The sequence below is a fragment of the Podarcis vaucheri genome, assembly GCF_965113315.1.
Source record: "Podarcis vaucheri genome assembly, chromosome: 16".
Lineage (NCBI taxonomy): Eukaryota > Metazoa > Chordata > Lepidosauria > Squamata > Lacertidae > Podarcis > Podarcis vaucheri.
The window spans coordinates 16,018,992-16,039,279 of record NC_138754.1 but is presented as its reverse complement, the minus strand read 5'-3'; the positions used below and the strand labels follow the sequence as shown (position 1 = coordinate 16,039,279).

At 52.2% G+C, this 20,288-nt stretch overlaps 2 protein-coding genes across 5 annotated transcripts in view; both read left to right on the top strand.

The window, feature by feature from the left end:
- Nucleotides 1-2,364, top strand: part of EHD1 (EH domain containing 1) — a 31,512-nt gene extending 29,148 nt beyond the window's left edge. For both annotated transcript variants that reach the window (XM_082204291.1, XM_082204290.1), the window contains exon 6: nucleotides 439-2,364. In XM_082204291.1, the coding sequence (XP_082060417.1) occupies nucleotides 439-963 (525 nt within the window). In that variant the 3' untranslated portion in view covers nucleotides 964-2,364. The remainder of the gene's footprint in view (nucleotides 1-438) is intronic.
- A 9,677-nt stretch (nucleotides 2,365-12,041) lies between these two features.
- CDC42BPG (CDC42 binding protein kinase gamma) overlaps nucleotides 12,042-20,288 on the top strand; it is a 56,636-nt gene continuing 48,389 nt past the window's right edge. For all 3 annotated transcript variants that reach the window (XM_082204263.1, XM_082204262.1, XM_082204261.1), the window contains exon 1: nucleotides 12,042-12,231. In XM_082204263.1, coding sequence (XP_082060389.1) covers nucleotides 12,057-12,231 — 175 coding nt within the window. In that variant the 5' untranslated portion in view covers nucleotides 12,042-12,056. The remainder of the gene's footprint in view (nucleotides 12,232-20,288) is intronic.

The window sequence follows — 20,288 nt, the reverse complement described above, 5'->3', positions numbered from 1 at the left end:
GTCTCAACCAAAGAAGAGTGGCAGCTTAAGTTGACAGAATACACACAGCTCGCAGACTTAACATATAGAATAAGAGAACAAGAAGAACATACATTTAGAGATGACTGGAAAACATTTATTGAATATATGGGAAATAACTGTGTACAGCTGAAAACGCTGGCAGCATTAAGATAAATTCAACAGTGTAAATAAGTTATGATGGATGTAATAATGGAATGCTGAATGGTATAGTTTTTGTAAAATATGCAGGGATTTATGATACATAAAATGAACCATGGAAAGAGGAGAAGAGAAATCATTTATATTTTAAGGATGTAAAAAATGAGTACTTTAGATTGTAAAACAGAAAATTTAATAAAAATTATATACAAAAACAAGAACGGAATGCTGGATTTTACTTCATGCTCTTCACATGTGCCCACCTTGTTGTCCCCCCAGGAGCAGCTGCTTACGCAGGACTTCAGCAAGTTCCAGCCGCTGAAGTCGAAGCTGCTGGACGCGGTGGACGACATGCTGGCCAACGACATTGCGCGCCTGATGGTGATGGTGCGGCAGGAGGAGGCTCAGATGCCCACGCAGGTGGTGAAGGGCGGGGCCTTCGAGGGCACCATGAACGGGCCCTTCGGCCACGGCTACGGCGAGGGGGCAGGCGAGGGCATCGACGACCTAGAGTGGGTGGTGAGCAAGGACAAGCCCACGTACGACGAGATCTTCTACACCCTCTCGCCCGTCAACGGCAAGATCACGGGCGCCAGCGCCAAGAAGGAGATGGTCAAGTCCAAGCTGCCCAACACCGTCCTGGGCAAGATCTGGAAGCTGGCGGACGTGGACAAGGATGGGCTGCTGGACGACGAGGAGTTTGCCCTTGCCAACCACCTCATCAAGGTCAAGCTGGAGGGGCACGAGCTGCCCACCGAACTGCCCTCCCACCTGGTGCCGCCCTCCAAGCGCAGGCACGAATGATGCCCCCTCCCTGTCGAGCGGGAGGGGGCCCCCGCCTCTTGACTCTGCCCAGCCTTTGGGTGGGCCGCCTGCCATCACGAACTCGACTTTGAAGTCCCCCGCCCCACGAGAACAAAAGACGCCACCCCAAACCCACAGATGATTTCGTTTTTTAAAAAAATGTTTTAATACATCTGCTATCTTTGAGGCAGTCGTCTTGTGTGGTGCTGGGGAGGGATCTCCTGTCGGTAACCTCTTCTCTAGGCGAGAGCCCGCAGGAGTGGGTGCCAGGTGTGGTGCCAGTCCCAGCACCTGTCTGATGAGGGGCTCACCTGGGCCGAGGCCCACACCTTGGAGCTTTCCACTCCCACAGGTCGTTTTCCCAGTCGACGCTCGAGAGGGTGTCCATAATTTCCTCGCATCCAGTGGTGTTCGGGTCCTGGTTCAGGGCCTCTGGATCATTGCGGGGCCAGCCCCCACTTCTTGGGTGATGCCACCCAGCCTTGGCAACCTCCTCACTGCCCCCCCCACGCTATCACAGTCACTTTCTGAGAACATGCACCACCACCTGTTTTGACACCTCAGACGGACGCATCACTTCCTGCTTTGCCCAAGAGGTGATAGTTGTTTTTTTTGACATCACTTCCCCCTCCTCCCACCCACCCACCCACCCTGTGCCTTTACAAAGTGGTGCTCTAATGGGATTTAATGGGACCAGCTGCTCACATCCCGGTGGCAAAGGGTTGACGCTGCACCAAATGCATCTCCCCTTACCTTCCACCCCACCCTCTGCCATGCTATGCAGGCACTGGGCAAGAAATTGATAGGGAGGTGATGGGGGGTGGCATTGAGTGGAAAGGGGGGGCGGGCTCTCCATATTGCACTGATTTTCTGGCAGGGGTGGGCTCCACAGTGGGCGTGGAGGTCTCCTGGGATGAGCTAGACCCTGCGGTCTGTTTGGCTCAGAAAATCCAGGACTTGTGCATGGAAAAGGATTTGAAGATTTTAAGGTTGTACGTTGTGTCTGAAGAGAAGGGAGGCTTATGATGGTCTTTGTTACCCTCCAGGCCTGCCAAGGAAGGAAGGAAGGAAGGAGATATATAGTTGGGGGGGTTGGCATTACAGCCTCCCCCCCAACCCCAACCCCAACCCCAAAATGACTTCAACCTCTCTCTGTGTGTTTGGGTCGGAGGGATAAATGATTTCGCCCACCCTCTGCCAGAAGGTTGAAGGAAGATGGGCCAGTATCTTAACCCTGTAGATGGAACATGATTGGCTGAGTCTGCCCAGAGCTGCTTATTGGGATTAGATCCTGCTAAGACCTCGGAGGAGGGGGGTCAAAAGTGCAGCTCTGTGTCAGAAGCGGAGGGAGCTGTTGAATGTTCCACCTGCATCCCTTGCATTAAAGTTGATTTTTGGAGATCTGCAGCTGCCTGTTCATTCCCGCCCCCAAACACACACACTTTAGTATTTTAAAAGTTTAATAACCCTGTGCTGCTCCAGTGCCAACAAGACGGGCTGCCGTTGACTACACAGCAAAGCCAGAAACTTCAACCTGGATGAACCTGGAAAGGTGTATTGCTTTCAGTGGGGAAGATTACTGAACCCAGAACCCACCCCTGACCATTCAATGCAAGTCCTGCTTAGCCTGAGGCTCCACAGGACACAGCTCCCTAGAGTTGGCATCTTGTCTGTCTCGGGGGACAGTAGAGGAGTGTGCCTTTGGGGGTGAAGTCAAACCACTGGAAGGTTGCAGCTCCTGCTAGGGCTGTAGAGACCGATATGGGAGAGACATGTTTCATTGCAGCCGGGGCAGATGAAGGCGTCCGGTTTTGCTGCTGCAGATGCACCAGGGTGTTTCTTCTCTTCTGCGCTCCTCCCAGCGGTCATTCCTCCTCTGGTCATTGTGGATGCATGACCCGGATGTCCGTCTCCAGGCACTGCGGTTGTCTGCAAGGGATTCCCATGTGGTGGGGTTTATGTAGCCAGCCGTCCTGTCCCCCTATGCATCCATGCCAACAATTGAATTCTGAGGACAAGGAAGCTTGCATGTTAGGTATCAGGGTGTTGACAAGTGAAAATTATGTTTGTGCGTATTGCAAATGCAGAAAACTCCCGGCTCCGTTTCATTGAGGATTGTATGATATAAATAACAAGTCACCTGTCCGGTTTGTGGGTTTTTATCTCTGAAAAAGAGTGCTTTTTCAGTTAATGTGATGGTTTTCCCTGTTGTCATGGAAATGTTGAAAGATATTCGGAATTTTCACCCTGAAAGTGAAGGTGGCCAAGAGAAAGCAAATAGAGGAAAGGTTTTCCTCCCTCTCTCATAGCACTAAAATATATGGCCCATCCCATGAAGTGAAATGTTGGAAGATTCAGGGCAGATAAAAGAAATTCCTTCTTTATGCAGCAAAGCGTTAACCTGTGGAACTCCCTGCCACAGGAGGCAGGGATGGCCACCATCTTGGATAGCTTTAAAAGAGGATTGGACATGTTCCTGGAAAGGAAAGGGCTATTGATGGCTACTAGCCAGGATGGCTTCTGCTCTTGCCTCCATTGTTGGAGGCAGCAATACCATTTGCTGGAAACCGCAGGAGGGCAGAGGGCTCTTGTGCTCAGGTCCTGCTTGCAGGTTTCCCATAATAGGCATCTGGTTTGCAACTGTGAGAACAGGATTCTGGACTAGATGGGCCTGATCCTGCATGGTTCTGCCCATGTTCTTATTGCTAACTTGAGGTGACTCAAAAAGCTCAAGGCTAGGAATAGCCATTCATTAGCAGGTATTTTCCCCTTCCATCTTCAGCCAGAAGGAAGTGATTGGAAGTATCTGTTCCCAACAAACCACCAGTTGCTGTTCTAGCAAAATCAGGACAAACTGTAGATGGAATCATAGATTTTTTTTTTGGAAGGAATCCTGAGGATCATCTTCTATCCGCGCAACTCCCTGCAATGAAGGAATATGCAGCCGACCCGTACGGGGATCAAATAGGCAAACTTGGCATTATCAGCACCATGTTCTAACCAACCGAGCTATGTAGCTGATTAGTCAGTTTAAAATAGGATTGGCTTTGTGCCAGCCTGAACGGGAAACTGTGGTTTGGAGATGGGTCGTTTAGACAAGCCGTATTTTAAAATAGTTTGTCGTGGTTTGCACAAAACGATTCTCATTTGAAAACAATAGCGGGTACTTCTGCTCTTGTATAAAGTGGGAGATGAATTGATGTAGGCCCCCCCCCAAAAAAAAAACAGCTTAGGTGTTGCATCTAAGCACAGCCACTAAGTTAGATGTGGGGTGGAGGAGGGGGAGTTTTACACTGGTAGCTCTCAAAAGGAGGAGCAGGCCAGGGGGAATGGGGGGGGGGCTAGAAATGCAAAGGAAGAGATTATGGAGAAAGGGGTGTGTCCTTATTGGGGCTGGGGGGGGGAGCAAATTACCCTGTTAACTCACTGGAGACAGTGTGCTGGGAAAAGTGACGCTGGCTGCCCAGAGAGAGAGGGGGAGAGGGAAGTCTCTCTTGTGCCCTTAAAGGACTTTATGATTGGAAGCTGGTCTGATTCCCATCTGGTGCAGTCACCCTCAGGAATGCCGGTGTGCCGCTAGATGAGGCATTCCTTCCCATCCCCATTTAGAAAAGGGTTTCCTGCAGTCCAAGCATTCCAGCTTATCTTTGCCCTGGGTTCATGCCAACATTCTTGTTTACAACTGGTCCCAGGGGCCAAGAAACAGTCTGGAGCAAGTGAGGAGGGGGTGGGTAGGTGGGTGGAGACCCGCAAGGCCCAGTCCCTGGGCCTGCAGAGCAGCTGACTCTTGTCTGTAATGCCACAATAGCTTTGAAGGGGCTGGCTAGGCAGGTGGGGACCCTAGCAGCTGGAAGATTCCTCCTCCGTAAAGCCTTGATCCGTCCCTGCACCAGGATCACAGCTGAGCAGCGAGGGGGCACTTTCTTGGCTGGCAGTGTGTGTGTGGTGCCACCACCCAGCGGCGTAGCGTGAGTTGTCAGCACCCGGGGCAACGCAAGTAATTTGCGCCCCCTAACCCGGGGCAAGGCAAGTAATTTGCGCCCCCCCCTAACCCCTAACCTGTGAGTTGCCGCTGGCACTGCCGCCCAAACGACGCCGCTTGCCCGGAGGAGGAGGGGGGCAGAGAGGCGAGGAAAATGCAACGGCCCAGCAGCTGCAGCAGCACCGGCGGAGGCGGGGCTGTGAGGAGGGGCTGCCTGGCGCGTCCTCCGCGGCGAGCGCTGAGAGCCGCTGCCTGCCGGGCGCCTTCAGCCCGGACGCGCGCACAGCTCGTCGGTTCCGCGAGACATGTGGCTCCGCTACAGCCTGCGCCCGAGGCTCTTCGGCGACTCCGGAGGCAGCGAGCGCCCCCCCCAGATGTTGCGTCTGGTGCGGCCAGCCCCCCTGGCACCCCCCACGCTACGCCACTGCCACCACCCAGTCCTCACCAAAGCCAAGTGCTCTGTGACAGGCGATCAGGGGGCCAGAGGGGATTCCAGTTGCAGTCAGGTGTGGGTGCAGTTTTTCAGAGCTGTAGCTACAGGGGTACTAGCTATGTTTTTTGCCCTGGGTGAAACCTCCAGAGGGGTGCCATTGAGGCTCCCAGCCTGTGACTTTTGTGTACGCAAATGCGCGTGGGGATGAGTGCCAAACTGGGTCTTTGACCCAAGTGAAAATCAGCCTCGTTTCCCCCCTGCAGTTTTTTTGGACTTGAGAGTTTCAGGCATGCAATAATCTGTTCTGGTCACCACCATCTCTCCCCCGCCCTCTTCACTTTCTTCTTCACCCAAAAGTTTGAGCCAAACCTAGATGTTCAAATTATTTCCTCGAAGGAACCAGAGTTCTCTTCCTATTTCCAGTGAGTTCCTTTTTTAGGAAGTGCCAGAGCGCTCTTCCTGTTTTATCCCCACAACTCTGCAAAGTTGGGTAGACAGCCAGTGGCAACTTATCTCTCCCATTTGATCAACCTGAATCAGCGCAGGGTGTACATGCTGGCAAGACTGAATGTATTACTTTCAGCAATACTACAGGGGAGATTTCAGAAAATACCATTTGCGCAGAGACTATGACCCTGTGGACAGAGACAAATAGAATCAGTTGCGCACTGTGCTTTTTTTCTTTAAAAAATGTTTAGGGCTACTCTCATTTTGACTCGAGGAAATCACCATTTTATAGTTCAAATTGGGAAAAATAAATACAGTAAATGGACAAAAGTACAAAGATTCACACAAAAAATTAGGGGTATGCGCCCCCCTGCATCCCCCCAGAAAAAAGCACTTTGTTCTTTTGCCCCTGGTATCAAACAATTTGATCTAAGTTCATTAATCAGTTGGTTGTTAGCAGGGAGTAGCATTCAGATGAATGCAAGGTAGTCTTCCTTACGTTTACTCAGGATGGGGCTAAGATGGAGATAGTAGTCAGGTTTCTGCAACACACGGTGAAGATTCGTGAAGGTTTATGCTGAGTGGTTTTATTGTACCGGACCTTATTGGAGCCTTGTATATATGCCAATAAAGGTTTTGAGAATTTGAAATATGGCTGGGGTCAGATTGTGCCTGGCGCCTTCTGTGTGCCAAGCAGCTTCCCTGCCACTGAGCCACAGCCTCCCCTGTGAAGCCTGGGACCAGGCGAGAGGGGGCAGCAAGAATAGGGCTGGGGCTGAAGAGGAAGAAGCTAGTAGTGCTATGGGAGGGGCTTCTTTTGGCTGCTCTCCCCTCTTAAAATGCAAAAAGATTCCTTCCCAAGTTCCAAGGATAAGTCTGTTCCCTGCAGAGAGAATAATCCTGTGGACGCTTATCTCTTTTTCCCTAAAGGTCACATCATCTCACAGGCCATCTTGAGCATCTGGCAGTATTCTTGAGCCCATCATCTCCTGCCCTGTTTGGAGCAGAGTCCAAGGAAGGAAACTCACAAGAGTCCAAGTCCTGCTTCCTAGCAGTGTGTGTGTGTGTGAGAGAGATAGATAGATAGAGAGTCTTGCTTGCAGGAGCAGAGGTGGGGCACACTTGCAATCTGGGCATGCGCACCCATTTTTGTGGGTGCCTACAAAGGGGAAGCATGAGGCTGCTGCCCTCTGCTGGCTGAAGTCACTGTTTGCATGTCTAAACATAGAACCATAAAACTGCAGAGTTGGAATTGTAGAGTTGGAAAGGGAACCCCAGCGGTCATCTAGTCCAACCCCCTGGAAGGCAGGTATCGCAGCTCAGTGATTCCTATGTTTGTGATGCAGTTCCAGACTGGAGGGGTGTGACTTCATCCAAAGCAGGGTACTTGTGTTGAGACAAACTTCCTCAGTAAAGATAGGAGCGAGGGGTGATATGACTGGGTCTGGGTGCTTTGAAATTTAGCCACTCCCAGTCAGTAACCCCTGCTAGGTCAGGGATGCTGTCCGCATAGCCACATTGGGAATACTTTGTACAGGTCTGGTCTCTCAACCTCAGAAAGGATGTTGCAGAGTTGGAAAATGTTCAGAAAAGGGGAACTTAAAATGATCGGGGTGTGTGTGGAGCAAATCCCCTGTGAGGGAAGCTTGCAGCATTTCGGATTTTTTAGTTCAGATTCAGGAATCAGCAAACTTTTTCAGCAGGGGGCCGGTCCACTGTCCCTCAGACCTTGTGGGGGGCCGGACTATATTTTGGAAAAAAATGAACGAATTCCTATGCCCCACAAATAACCCAGAGATGTGCTTTAAATAAAAGCACACATTCTACTCATGTAAAAATATGCTGGTTCCCGGACCGTCCGCAGGCCGGATTTAGAAGGCGATTGGGCCGGATCCGGCCCCTGGTCCTTAGTTTGCCTACCCATGGTTTAGAGAAAATGCAAGAGGCAGCATGATAAAAGGTTATACTATCATGCATGACATAGAGAAAGTAGACAAGGGAAAAGCTTTTTCTACCTCCCTCCTAAGATGAAGCTGAATGCTGGAAGGTTTGGGACAGATGAAAGGAAGTCCTCCTTAACGCAGCACATGGTTAAACTCTGGAACTCCCTGCCGCAGGAGGCGGAGATGGCCGTCTACCTCGATGGCTTGAACAGAGGATGAAAGAAATTCATGGAGGAGAGGGCTATCGATGGCTACAAGCCGCAATGGTTGTGCTGTGCCTCCCCAGTTGGGGGCAGCAATGCTTCTGAATCCCACTCGCTGGAAACCATGAGAAGGGAGAGTGGCTCTTGTGCTCGGATTCTGCCTGCAGGTTTCCCACGATCATTTGCGTGGCCCCTGTGAGAACAGGATGCTGGACTAAGATGAGCCATTGGCCTGATCCAGCAGGCAGGCTCTTCTTATATCTGTATGCACAGCCTCAGGCTCTAAGGCAGGAGTCAGCAAACTTTTTCAGCTGGGGGCCAGTCCACTGTCCCTTGGACCTTGTGGGGGCCAGACTGTATTTTGAAGGGGGGGGAGAACAAATTCCTATGCCCCACAAATAACCCAGAGATGCATTTTAAATAAAAGGACATATTCTAATACAGTGTTTTTCAACCACTGTTCCGCGGCACAATAGTGTGCCGCGAGATGTTGCCTGGTGTGCCGTGGGAAAAATTAAAAAATGCGAAAGATTTTTTTTTTTTAAAGTCAAATTTTCGATTGGGGCGCCGTCCCCGGAGGGAGGCGGGCGAGTCGGGCGGCGAGAGGCGGGGCGGCAGCGGCGAGGAGAGGCCGCCCAGCGCGGGGCTCTCGCCGTCTGCCTGCCTGGCTGCCTGCGAGCTCGGCGGGCAGCGCCTCCGTCCGCAGCGCCCGCCTCGCGGCTCTCATTCCCTGCCCCTGCCAAAGCTCACCCAGCCAAGCCGCGCTCTCCTTCCTGCCTCGCTTTGCTGCCTCCTCCCCCCCCCACCCCCAAAGCTTGGAGGTTCCCTGGCGCTGGCCCGCAGGTTTGACCCCCTTCTCACACCTGTTCGCGCTCCTTGCACGGAATGGGGCGGATGGGGAGGAACGGGGCTCGCCGCTGCCTCCGCTCGCCCTCCCCCCCTCCACCGGCGGTCCCGCGATTCTTGGCTTTTTGGCGGTTGGCACAGAAGGAAGGCAAGGGGGAGGGGGAAAAAATGAAACTTACACTTTCGTGCGTCCCTCCCGGCGTGACGCTGCGTGCTGACGTCACGGGGCTGTAACGTGCCCCACATAGGCACACATGGTGGTGTGCCTCAAGATTTTTTTCATGAAACAAGTGTGCCTTTGCCCAAAAAAGGTTGGGAAACACTGTTCTAATAATAATAATAATAATAATAATAATAATAATAATAATAATAATAATAATAATATTTATATCCTGCCCTCCCCAGCCGAAGCTGGGCTCAGAGCAGCTAACAACAATAAAAGTAACACAGCATTCTAAAATCAATTCATTTTAAAATCAATTCAAAATCAAATTAATGGCAACCATTGGGCTAGTGTAAAAACATGCTGATTCCCAGACCGTCCGCGGGCCGGATTTAGAAGGCGATTGGGCCGGATCTGGCCTCCAGGCCTTAGTTTACCTACCCATGCTCTAAGGGCCTTTTGTGGCAAGTGGGTACAGAACCGGCTGGCGTTTGTTCTGCTCCCCAAGTGTGAGTATTAACTATTGTTGCTGTTTTTCCCAGCAGAGGGCAGTGCAGCTTCATGCAAGCTGGAAACTCCCCCCCCCCCATAGGACGTTTGGATTGGGCATGTAGACAGGCGCAGGGCAAGGGGGTCGGGTTGATGATTGCGCAGCTGGAAGAGGTTGGATTAGGTGAGCCCCGTGCAGGAGGCACAGCAGCGGCAGTGGTGCTAATGTATGGAACTTGCAGTCCCCCGGTGCTTTAATGTCTTTGGAAAAGGAATTAGATGGATCTAAGTGGGACGTGGGTGGCGCTGTGGGTTAAACCACAGAGCCTAGGACTTGCTGATCAGAAGGTCGGTGGTTCGAATCCCCGCAACGGGGTGAGCTCCCGTTGCTCAGTCCCTGCTCCTGCCAACCTAGCAGTTCGAAAGCACGTCAAAGTGCAAGTAGATAAATAGGTACCGCTCCAGCGCAGTGGCGTAGCGTGGGGGGTGCAGGGGGGGCCGGCTGCACCGGGCGCAACATCTGGGGGTTAGGGTTAGGGGGCACAAATCCACGGGTTAGGGGGCGCAAATTACTTGCCTTGCCCCGGGTGCTGACAACCCACGCTACGCCACTGCTCCAGCGGGAAGGTAAATGGCATTTCCGTGCGCTGCTCTGGTTCGCCAGAAGCGGCTTAGTCATGCTGGCCACATGACCTGGAAGCTGTCTGCGGACAAACACCGGCTCCCTCGGCCTATAGAGCGAGATGAGCACCGCAACCCCACGGTCTAAAGGGTCAGGGGGCCATTTACCTTTACCTTTAAGCAGGCATAAGCAGTCCATGGCTATTAGTCATGGTGGCTATATGCAACTCCAAGGCTTAGGGCGGCAAACCAGTGCCATCTGCTCTCAAAACGGGGGGGGGGGCCTCAGGTGACACCTAGATGCAATTTCTGAATGCCTAGTGCAGATGGCTGATCAGTCTCCATATGCTGCCTTATTGAGCTATGATTTGGAATGAGATAAGCAGGGCACCTGCTTTGCACGCAGGGAGGTCCCAGGTATATCCAGGTAAAAAGATCAGGTAACTGGTGATGGGGAGACCTTATCCAGAGGGAGACCCTGGAGAGTTGCTTCCAGGCAGAGTGAGCAATGCTGGTCCAGATTGTATTTGCAGCCCTGTGCAACAGGTGTTCTCAGGGCTGCTCTTTGCAAGGGGAGAGTTGGTGGCCAATGGGCATCCCTCCAGTGCAGGGCCGGTGCAACCATCTCTGCCTCAGGCAGCAAGATCCACAGGGACAGCAGAGCCCAATGTAGATTTTCATTCCCTCCTTGTTCCCCTTCCTCCCAGGTGGGGATGGAGGTGCCATTTTGTGCACCAAAGGGATGCGGGTGGCGCTGTGGTCTAAACCACTCTTGGACTTGCCGATGGGAAGGTCGGCGGTTCGAATCCACACGACGGGTGAGCTCCTGTTGCTCTGTCCCAGCTTCTGCCAACCTAGCAGTTCGAAAGCTCACCAGTGTGAGTAGATAAATAGGTACCACTCCGGCAGGAAGGTAAACAGCGTTTCTGTGTGCTCTGGCTTGTTGTTTCCGTTGCACCAGAAGCAGTTTAGTCATGCTGGCCACATGACCCAGAAAGCTGTGGACAAACACCGACTCCCTCAGCCTGAAGTGAGATAAGTGCTGCACCTCATAGTCACCATTGACCTGGACTTAATCATCCAGAGATCCTTTACCTTTCCTCTTTTTGCCATTTTATGATTCCCATTAGGTGCCAAAATGACAGTGGCCTGTGATGAACACCTCAGGTGATCTAACAGGAGGGCTGGACCTGACATTCTGTCCCTGCCACCATTACCCTTCCCTCTCAGTTTTAACCCTGTGGGGGGAAAAGCACAGAATCATAGGCTTGTAGAGCTGGGATCCCAAGGGTCATCTAGTCCAACCCCCTGCAATGCAGGAATGTTATTTGTTTACTATTCAAATCCTTTGCGACTGATTCAGTTGGAATTAGAGGAAGTATCACATCTTGCATCCCATCTCACCAGCTATGCATGCAGATGGTCCCAAGAGCTCAACCACAGGGATGGAACTGGGAGCAGAAGGTTCCTAATCTCAGGGTCGTGGGTTCGAGCCCCACGTTGGGCAAGAGATTCCTGCGTGGCAGGAGCTAGACTAAGATGCCCCTCGTGACCCTTACCAACTCTAGGATAGGAGCCTCGCTGCCCCGTGGCCCGGCATCCTGTCTTCACATTGAGCCCCGCGTGGCGTCTCCGCGTTGGGCTGCGAAAGAGCCCACACCTGCAAGCCCGGCGATGCGCTGCTGCCAGCCCGTGCCGGCAACATAGAGTAACCGCAGGGGCGCGTCTGGGGCATCGGCGCCCGGGAGGAGGGTGGCGCTGGTCCCTGCGGGCGCTCCCGCTCCGGCGGCGCCCTCGCCCTCCTCCTCCTCCCGCTCCCAGCTGGGCCAGGTGTCGGGTTGCGCCCATCCCACCAGCATCGGGGCGGGGCGCTCCTCTGGCTGCTCCAGCGTCGGCGGCGGCGGCATTGCTGGCCGGGCTCCCGCGGCGTCCTCGCCTGTCCCGCTCCAGCTCCGCGGCGGCGATCATGTGCAGCCCGGTGGAGCGGCGCCTGGCCGGGCTGCGGGAGGCGCTGCTGGGCGAAGGGGCGGCGGCCGAGCCGGGGCTGGAGGCGCTGCTGGACCTGCTGCTCTGCGTCCACCAGGAGTGCAGCGGCGCCCCCCTGCGGCGGGAGAAGAACGTGCAGCGCTTCCTGGACTGGGGTGAGTGGGCAGCGGCAGGACTCTGGGCCGGAGGGTTCCTGGGCGCGTGCAGAGCGCCTCTCCGGCGCGACGGGTGGCTTGCGGGGCCGGGGCCAGTCAGTTTCTCGGAGTTAAGACTTCTCCCAGGTGGAGAGCAAGGAGCTTGTTTAGCGTGGCGGAGAGGAAGGTCTGAGGCTGAGTTCTGAAGCATGTAAAGTAGTAACATAAAGTACCAGAAGAGGTGAAGGTGGGCCGCGGTTCATGAAGGCGGTCTAGTCCAACCCGCTTTTTGGCTGGCATGTGTCCAACAGGTGCCTCTGCTTGAAGATCTCCAGCCAGGGACAGCCCCACCACCGTCAACCCCTGGCAAGGCCATTGGCTCCCTTGGTGAACCCCTCTTGCTGTCAAGAAGTCTCTCCTAATGTTCAGCCAAAATCTGGTGCCTTGGATCTTAAAGACTATTAGATCAAGGTTTTCTGGGACAGCAGAGATTTAATACCTAGATGCATACCTAGTGTGCACATGGCTTCCCCTCTCTCAAAGGAATTCTGGGAACTGTAGTTTGCTGTGGTTCCATGGCACCTGTATCTCTGTGAGGGGGGGAGCCGCAGTTCCCAGGATTATCTGGGGGAAGGCATGTGTTTTAAGTGGGCCTTAAATGTATGTTGTGCATCTACCACACTGTCCAGTGCTTATCTGACACTCATTCGAGTATCTGAATTGCAGAGGTATCACAACCTGCGAACCCGCCCCAATTAAACACACCATATTTTGTTCAGCTTTACTACCTGGGGCTTGTTTTCTGTACCCCTGACCATCTTCGCTGCCTCCCTCTGGACCTGTTCCAATTTGTCTACATACTGCTGTAGAATGGGTACTTCTCTTTAAGCATGTGCAGAGTGCCTCCCTCCCACTGATTCAACCTGCGGGATTCGGAGAGTAAAAACACCCACAGAATTCTCTGCCAGGAGGGACTGAGAGCTACTGAAGGGACCACCCAAGCCCTCTTCTTTCACCCACTATAGACTAGGGGCCGTCAGCGGGGCTTCTCCCCAGATGTTTTGGATTTTTAACTCCCATCCGCTCCAGAATCCAGTATGGTCAATGGTCAGGGGTGATGGGAGTTGTAGCGTGCATCATTTGGAGAGGGTACCCAGCCTTTGCTGTTGACCGTCATGGCTGTGGGAATAAGGAAACTGGTTGCTTGGGGTGAGTGGTGGACGAACCGGGCTGATGCTTATCACAAGAATGGCAAAGCTTCCTTAGCTACGCAGAACTCATCAACGTGGGAAGCCAGTTTATACTGAATCAGACCATTGGCTCTAGCTAGCTCAGTGCAGTCTACACAGACTGGCAGCAGCTATCCATGACCGCTCCCAACCCTACCTGGAGATGCCAGGAATTGAATCTGGGAGATACCTTTGGGCTTGATTTTGGTGTCTGTGTATCTAGAATGGAACAGGTGAAGCCTCCTTTTGGCTAGTTTCCCCGCTAGGGTTGGCCTGTCCCACCTCCACAACAACCCACAAATTATCCTCCCTGCTTGGGACCACCCACAGTCATGCCCCACGGAGGCCATAGTAGGAAATGAATGGACCGGCTGTGCCCTTGCGTCACAGAGAGGGGAACTGAGTCACAGAGCAGTGTGGCGATGTCACACGCCTCAAGTGATGCGCTGAGAATGTAGCCAAGCCAGAAAGGGACCTTCCTATCTCTTGAGATGCCAGCCTTTGGTGGCTTCTCTATCACAGTCAGGGGCTTATTCCTGCATTTCAGAGGGTTCTGCTGGATGATCCTTCAGGTCCCTTCCAGCACCATGATTCTATGGCTTGGTAAAGGAGGGCAAAGACATGGCAGGGCAAATGCCAGCCATGCCACCTGTGAGCTTTGCATCCTGTCTCTTGCTTGTAAAAAGGACCTTGGTGACAGGTCCAGGGGTGGAAATTCAATCTCTCTGAAACAGCAGGACTCTGTGGTGGGTTTAGGGACATCAGGACCCTTTCATGCCAGGTTAGAATATTTGCTGCTGTGATTGACAGCCTTTCTCTGGGGCATCTGAGGCAAGGAAGGCTCTTTCCCACCTCCACTTTCTTTAACACATTCGCACACTCAGGATTTGCATTATTGCCCAGGTTGGGTGTGGAACCATCAATGTAATGGGCATTCTTTGCCATGCTGATGGGGGTTGTGGTCCAAAACATTTGAGGGCACCAGGTTGGTGAAGCCTGTGTGGTTTTGCTTGATCCTGGGAGATCCTCTTCTCTTCCTCCTCTCATCAACATCCGCGGTGTGTGTGTGTGTGTGTGTTATTCAGCAGTTTATTCCTAACTTCTGAGCATAAAAAGGATAAGCACACCTGTTTTCCGCCACTACCAAGAAGGTCCTCTGTAACTTCACTTCTCGCAGTGAGGGAACTGCCAGGAGGCCCTCGGAGCCAGGCCAAGTTGCTCAGACACAACTCTGGGGGTGTTTCTCTGCTCTATGATACAGCCCTCCTGGATACTTCTGACTTCTGTTTCATTCAGAATAGTGAGGGTGCCCCACTTTCCTGCTTCAACGCAGTCAGGGCAGCTTGGAACGATGGTGTTTGAAAACAAAAAATAAAAACCTGAAACATAGAATTTAACCTAACGGCAGCAAAGGAGGCCGATGCAACTGTCCGAGAAGCCACGAGTGTGGTGTTAAGTCGGCGCCTAAAGGCAGGGCTAGCCCAAGACATTTTGCCACCTGAGGCAAAGGGCAAGATGGTGCCCCTCCTTCCAGAAGCCAACCAGAACACCATTTTGCTTCAACAGTGGTGACGGGACAACCACCTCCACAGTCCCTGAAGGCAGCAGGCTAATTGCTAGCTGGTGGGTGAGCGCCTTGCTTTGCTTTCCATCGCTTTGCTGCTGCCACCTCCCACAACCTCACTTTGCCTAATAGTAGGGCTGGAGCTGCCTAAAGGATGACAAACTTGGCAAGGGAGAGGGATTTCTGACGAGAGAGTCCCATAAACCACGATGCCAACGGACAGACTGCCTTGTCCCACTTGCCACCCTGAGAGCCTCTAAAGGTGTGGCGGGGGGAGGAGCGGATTGGGGCCACCATTGATCTGAAGGCCCTGGGCAGGTTGATACGGGAGAAGACACCCCTTTAGGTAACTTGGTCCCTAAAGTTCTGCAGCTGAATCCACCCCTTTGAGTTGCACCCAACAACAGCCTGGAGGCCAGCTGAGATCTCCGAATGCCAGCTGCTTCTGCTGAGACTGGCAGGCCTTGGTTAACCGCACAGCTGTCTTGTAGCACCTGTTCCTATTGAGGTAAGAGCCAGGATGCAACAAGCAGATGGGCTCCTCTTCAGAGTGGAGCATTTACCCCTTCCTCAGCATCATTTGTTAAGGACACAGGAGGCTGCCTTAGACTGAATGAAACCCAGGCCCTCACACTGGGAAGTGGAACTATAAGCAGAGGTCAGAGAGGGCTTGCCCCACAACTGGCGATGTGAAGGCCTGGGGGGGGAGGGGGGTTGGGGGTGACAGTTCCTGCCCTCCCATGTTTATTGTTTTCCCCCTGAGCCTTCACATCTTTAAACCACACCACCAAATACTGCTTACACCAGTTTGTCCTGTTCTGACTGGCAGCAGTTCTCTTATGTTTTCCATAGAGAGAGAGGTTTTTCCAATTACAGTCATACCTCGGGTTGCGAACGTGAACCCGAAGTGCCGCATTTGTGTCAAAACCCCAAAGTAACCCATTCCAGTACTTCTGGGTTTGGTGCGGTCCACAACCCGAAAACGTGCAACCCGCAGTGTTCGTAACCCGAGGTATGACTGTATCCATTAACACTGGGTTTTAAAGTTGGAAAGAAACATACAGCCTGGAGACTTAGATGGGTCCTTTGTGCCTTGGACATAGGACGTTGGATTTTGGTTCCAGAAATGTGATATTTGCAGTGGCTGTGGACCAGAAACATTTCCCCAACCCTATCAGTGTGCATATGTGTTCAACCCCCCCCCCCAAAATAGCATTAGGCCCCATCCCCATCCCCTTTTCCCAACACCAATGCTGGCACAAAACAATCCCCTTTTGTGACGGTTACAAAAGAGCTGAATTGTATTGTATCAGGAAATATAATTCTATCACATATAAGGACTTAAGAAGAGCTTGGTGAATTCCCCCAAGGACCACCCAGATGCCCATATGGGAAACCCACAAGAAAGCTCTGAGCACAAGACTCCTCTCCCTTCCACTGTTTTCCCGCAAGCATAGCTGCCTTCAAAAGCGGAGGCAGAGCATGGCCATCGTGGCTGGGAGCCTTTGATAGCTGGCTTCTCCTCCACGAATCTGTCCAATCCTCTCTTAAGGCTATCCAAACTGGTGACTCTCACTGCCTCCTGCAGAAGTGAGTTCCGCAGTTCTCTAACGATGCATTTTCTCGCACAGTCTTCTGGCTGGGACCCATGCCGTCTGCTGTTTTGTGTTGCATGGTTTTTATTCACACATTTGTACACAGCCCTGGAATTTTGTGTTGAAGGGGCAGAAGACGAGAGAGAGCAGAAAATCCCAGGTATGACCCCCTCCCCAGGTGTGACACACACCCCAACAGCATCTCCAGGTAGGGCACGGAACAACTGCCTTTCTGAAATCCTGGAGAGAGAGAGAGAGCCTCTGCCAGTCTGTATAGCTGACACTGAGTTAGCTGGGCAAATAGTTTGGCTCTGCATAAGGCAGCTTCCTATAATCCCTAGATAACCTCCCCCACCTCCCCCACCCCCCGCTCCAAAATGGGTTAGTCCTGTTTTGAAGATAGTTCTTCGGGTCCATGGTCACATCTGAGTCTTAGTCAGCCCTGTGGGAGTCCCTCAGAGCAAGCAAGGCTGCTTATCTGGACCTTGCAATATTCAGAAATGCAGCTTGTAAATATCTGCATAACTTTGAAGTCTTCTATGAGCTGTTCGCCGGCCCGGCCCTATCGTTAGACAAAGTAAGGCATGTTCCCCTGTTCCCCAGAGGCATTCCTCTCTCAGAGGACAGTACTGGGTGGGAGTGCCCTCGTGGCCTGTCCTGGAGTGCCTAAAATTGCTGCTTGTCCTCCGGTGTGACAGAGGACAGGAACCCACTGCAGGCATGGAAGTAAGGTTCGTCTCCCAGTCCCGTCGCCTTATGTGTGTGGATTTAGTGGGGGCACCATCTTGCCTTCCTCCAGGCAGCAAAATCCCTCAGGACCGCTCTGGCAATTGCAAACCATAGGGAAAACTGATGGCGGCAGAGCGGTCTGGCTTCAGGCGGCCTCAGTCCTTACACGGGTGTCTGTTCTACCCTCTTTCTCACTCTGAAAGGGTGCAAAGGCTGTCCAGATTGTTATGTGCTGAACTCTGTAGAAGGGGGCAGTTCAAGACAAAGAGGCCCATTGGACTGTCTGCTCAGGGCCAGCCCAAGTTCTTTTGCTGCCTGACGAATGGCATAGTCTCCTCAATTGCACCTGGAATTGGGCTCAGGGCAGGCCATGTGGCATGCAAGCTCTATCCTGCAACACAGGGGTAATGGCTGGGGGTGGAGAGGATGCTCAGGCAGAAGGGCTGGGCGATGCTGATGCTGCCCTCAGTTGCCTCCTTCTGCCCAATGATAGTGCCGGCCCTTCCTCCAAACAGCTTGAAGCCATTCTCCACGAATGTATACCCATACCCTCCAACATTTTTGGCACCTAAATCCGGATGCTCTATTTTTGGTTTCAAGCTCTCACGAGAGCATGAAACTGAAGCCGCTCTTTTTTTTGTCCTGCAAGACCAACAAACGAGTGGCTTTCGTTCCAGTGCTCTGGCACAACCCTGCTGACTTGCACTAGAGTGAGTGTCTTTTGGTCCGGTGCTTCTGGACCAACAAATGGGAAATTCTGGAGTCCAAACAGAAGCCGGGATTGGCTTCTGTGATTCTGGGATTTCCCGCTTTAAATGGGACAGTTGAGGGGTATGCATCTCACCTGAGAAAGCGTGCTTCCCTCTTCTGCCTTTTTGCAACTAGCCAGTCCCAGAGAATTGTGGGAAGGTCTGCAGCCCATGGATGACAGAGCACCTGCCAGGTGTCAGATGGCTCTGGGTTCAATCCCTCCTTGAGGCCCTGGAGACCTGCTGTCAGTCAGAGCAGGCCAGAGTGGGCTAAATGGGACAGTAGTTTGGCTGGCTATGAGGCAGATGTTCTAAGCCTGCTAGTAATTATATGTGCATCAGTGTGGTGTTAGCGGTGAGAGTGTTAGACTAGGAGCTGGGTCCAGGAACACTGAGCAGTTTATAGCTCTTTAGGGTCTCTGTCACGACCAGGCAAGACTCCTCTTTGCAGATGCCATCAGAGATTGAACCCAAGGCTTTCTGCGAGCCAACAGCCACAATGACCCCTTCTCTCACTCATCTTCATTTCATTTCAGTTCACTTTTAATTTGTATACCGCCTTTCTATATTACTATACATGAGGCGATTGGTGCAAGGGCATAAGAAGAGAAGCTTTTTTAGGGGCTATCTTTGGCTGGGTACTCCCCCTAAAAAAAGGTCAACAAGTTCCAACACCTCTTTTTCTAGAAAAAAATACCCTGCATGATAAAACCATAACTTTAAAATAAACAACTTACACTGAATAAAGCAATAATCAAAAATCCATTAGCGTATAACAGTAAACGGTAAAATTAAATACCAGCAAACAATAAGTAAACAGTTTACACGTAACAAGTACAATAAAGAATGACTAAACTATAAGCAATGAAAATAACGGCAAGTCACAATGCATAAAACACCACAAAACCATGTAAATGGATCGAATTGAGAAACAAGGACACACAACTTATAAAATTGTTATTTTTTAAATATCCCTAAACTCCTCCCTTCGTTGTCAAGAGAGGAAGGAACCAGCAGGTTGACGATGTAAAATCTGAAGGCTGTTTTTCCAGCTTCCCCAACAAGTGCCGAAGCCAGTCTGTACCCCCCTTGACATTGTCACAACTCCCAACTTTGCCAATGGTCAGGGATGCTGATGATGGGGGTACTAGTTCGGCAGCATCTGGGGGGGGGCACAGGTTCCCCACAACTGTTATATTGAGGCTAATTCTGCAAGCAGTGGGGATGTGTAGGTCAAGGTGGTGGTAGTGGTGGTAGGGACACTGCCTTTTTCTCGGCGCCTTGTTCCTAACCTCAGTATGTTTTGGGACTGGAGAGGTTGCAGCATTTGGGACTTTTCAGCTTAGGAAACAGGCAAGTAACGGGTGACACAGCTGAAGTATACAGAATTGTGCGTGGCATGGAGAAAACAGACAGAAGTTTTTTCTCTCAGAACACTAGAGCTAGTGAGCATCCAATGTGGCTGAACATTCTTAGACCCAGGACAGATAAAAGACCTTTTTCAGGCCGTGCATGGAACTCACTCCCGCAAGAAACAGTGAAGGCCTCAAACCTAGATGGTTTTAAAAGAGAATTGGACAAATTCATGGAGGAGAGAGGGCTATTGATGGCGACTGGCCATGATGGCTCTGCTCTGCCTCCACAGATGCTTCTGAATACCAGTACAGTCATACCTCATGCTGCGAACGCTGCGGGTTACGCCCTTTCAGGTTGCGTCCTGCGGTGAACCGGAAGTACTGGAAAGGGTTACTTCCAGGTTTTGCTGCTCACGCATGCGCAGACGCGGTGAATTGTGACCTGTGCATGCGCTGTGTTCCTTTCAGGTTGTGAACGGGGCTCCGGAACGGATCCCATTCGCAACCAGAGGTACCACTGTAGCTGGAAACCACCGGAGGGGGAGGAGGGCTCTTGTCTTGCTTGTAGATTTCCCGGTTGACCCCTGTGAGAACAGGACTAAGAGAGCCATTTCCCTGATCCAGCAGGGCTCTTCTGTTCTCATTCTGAGAGCTTTTGGTGCAGGGGGCGGCCGGTGGCCTGCGAGCACTCCAAAAGGTCTGCAACAAGCCATTGTGGTCATCTTTAAAAGCCAGCTCTCCCTTGCCTTCCGGCATCCCCACTCCCCTCCGAAATGGGCTTTCGCTGCTGTCCAGTTGGCCGTGGAACTGCTCCGCAATGCTGCACCTGTTCAGAGGGGGAACTGGCAGCCTCAGGA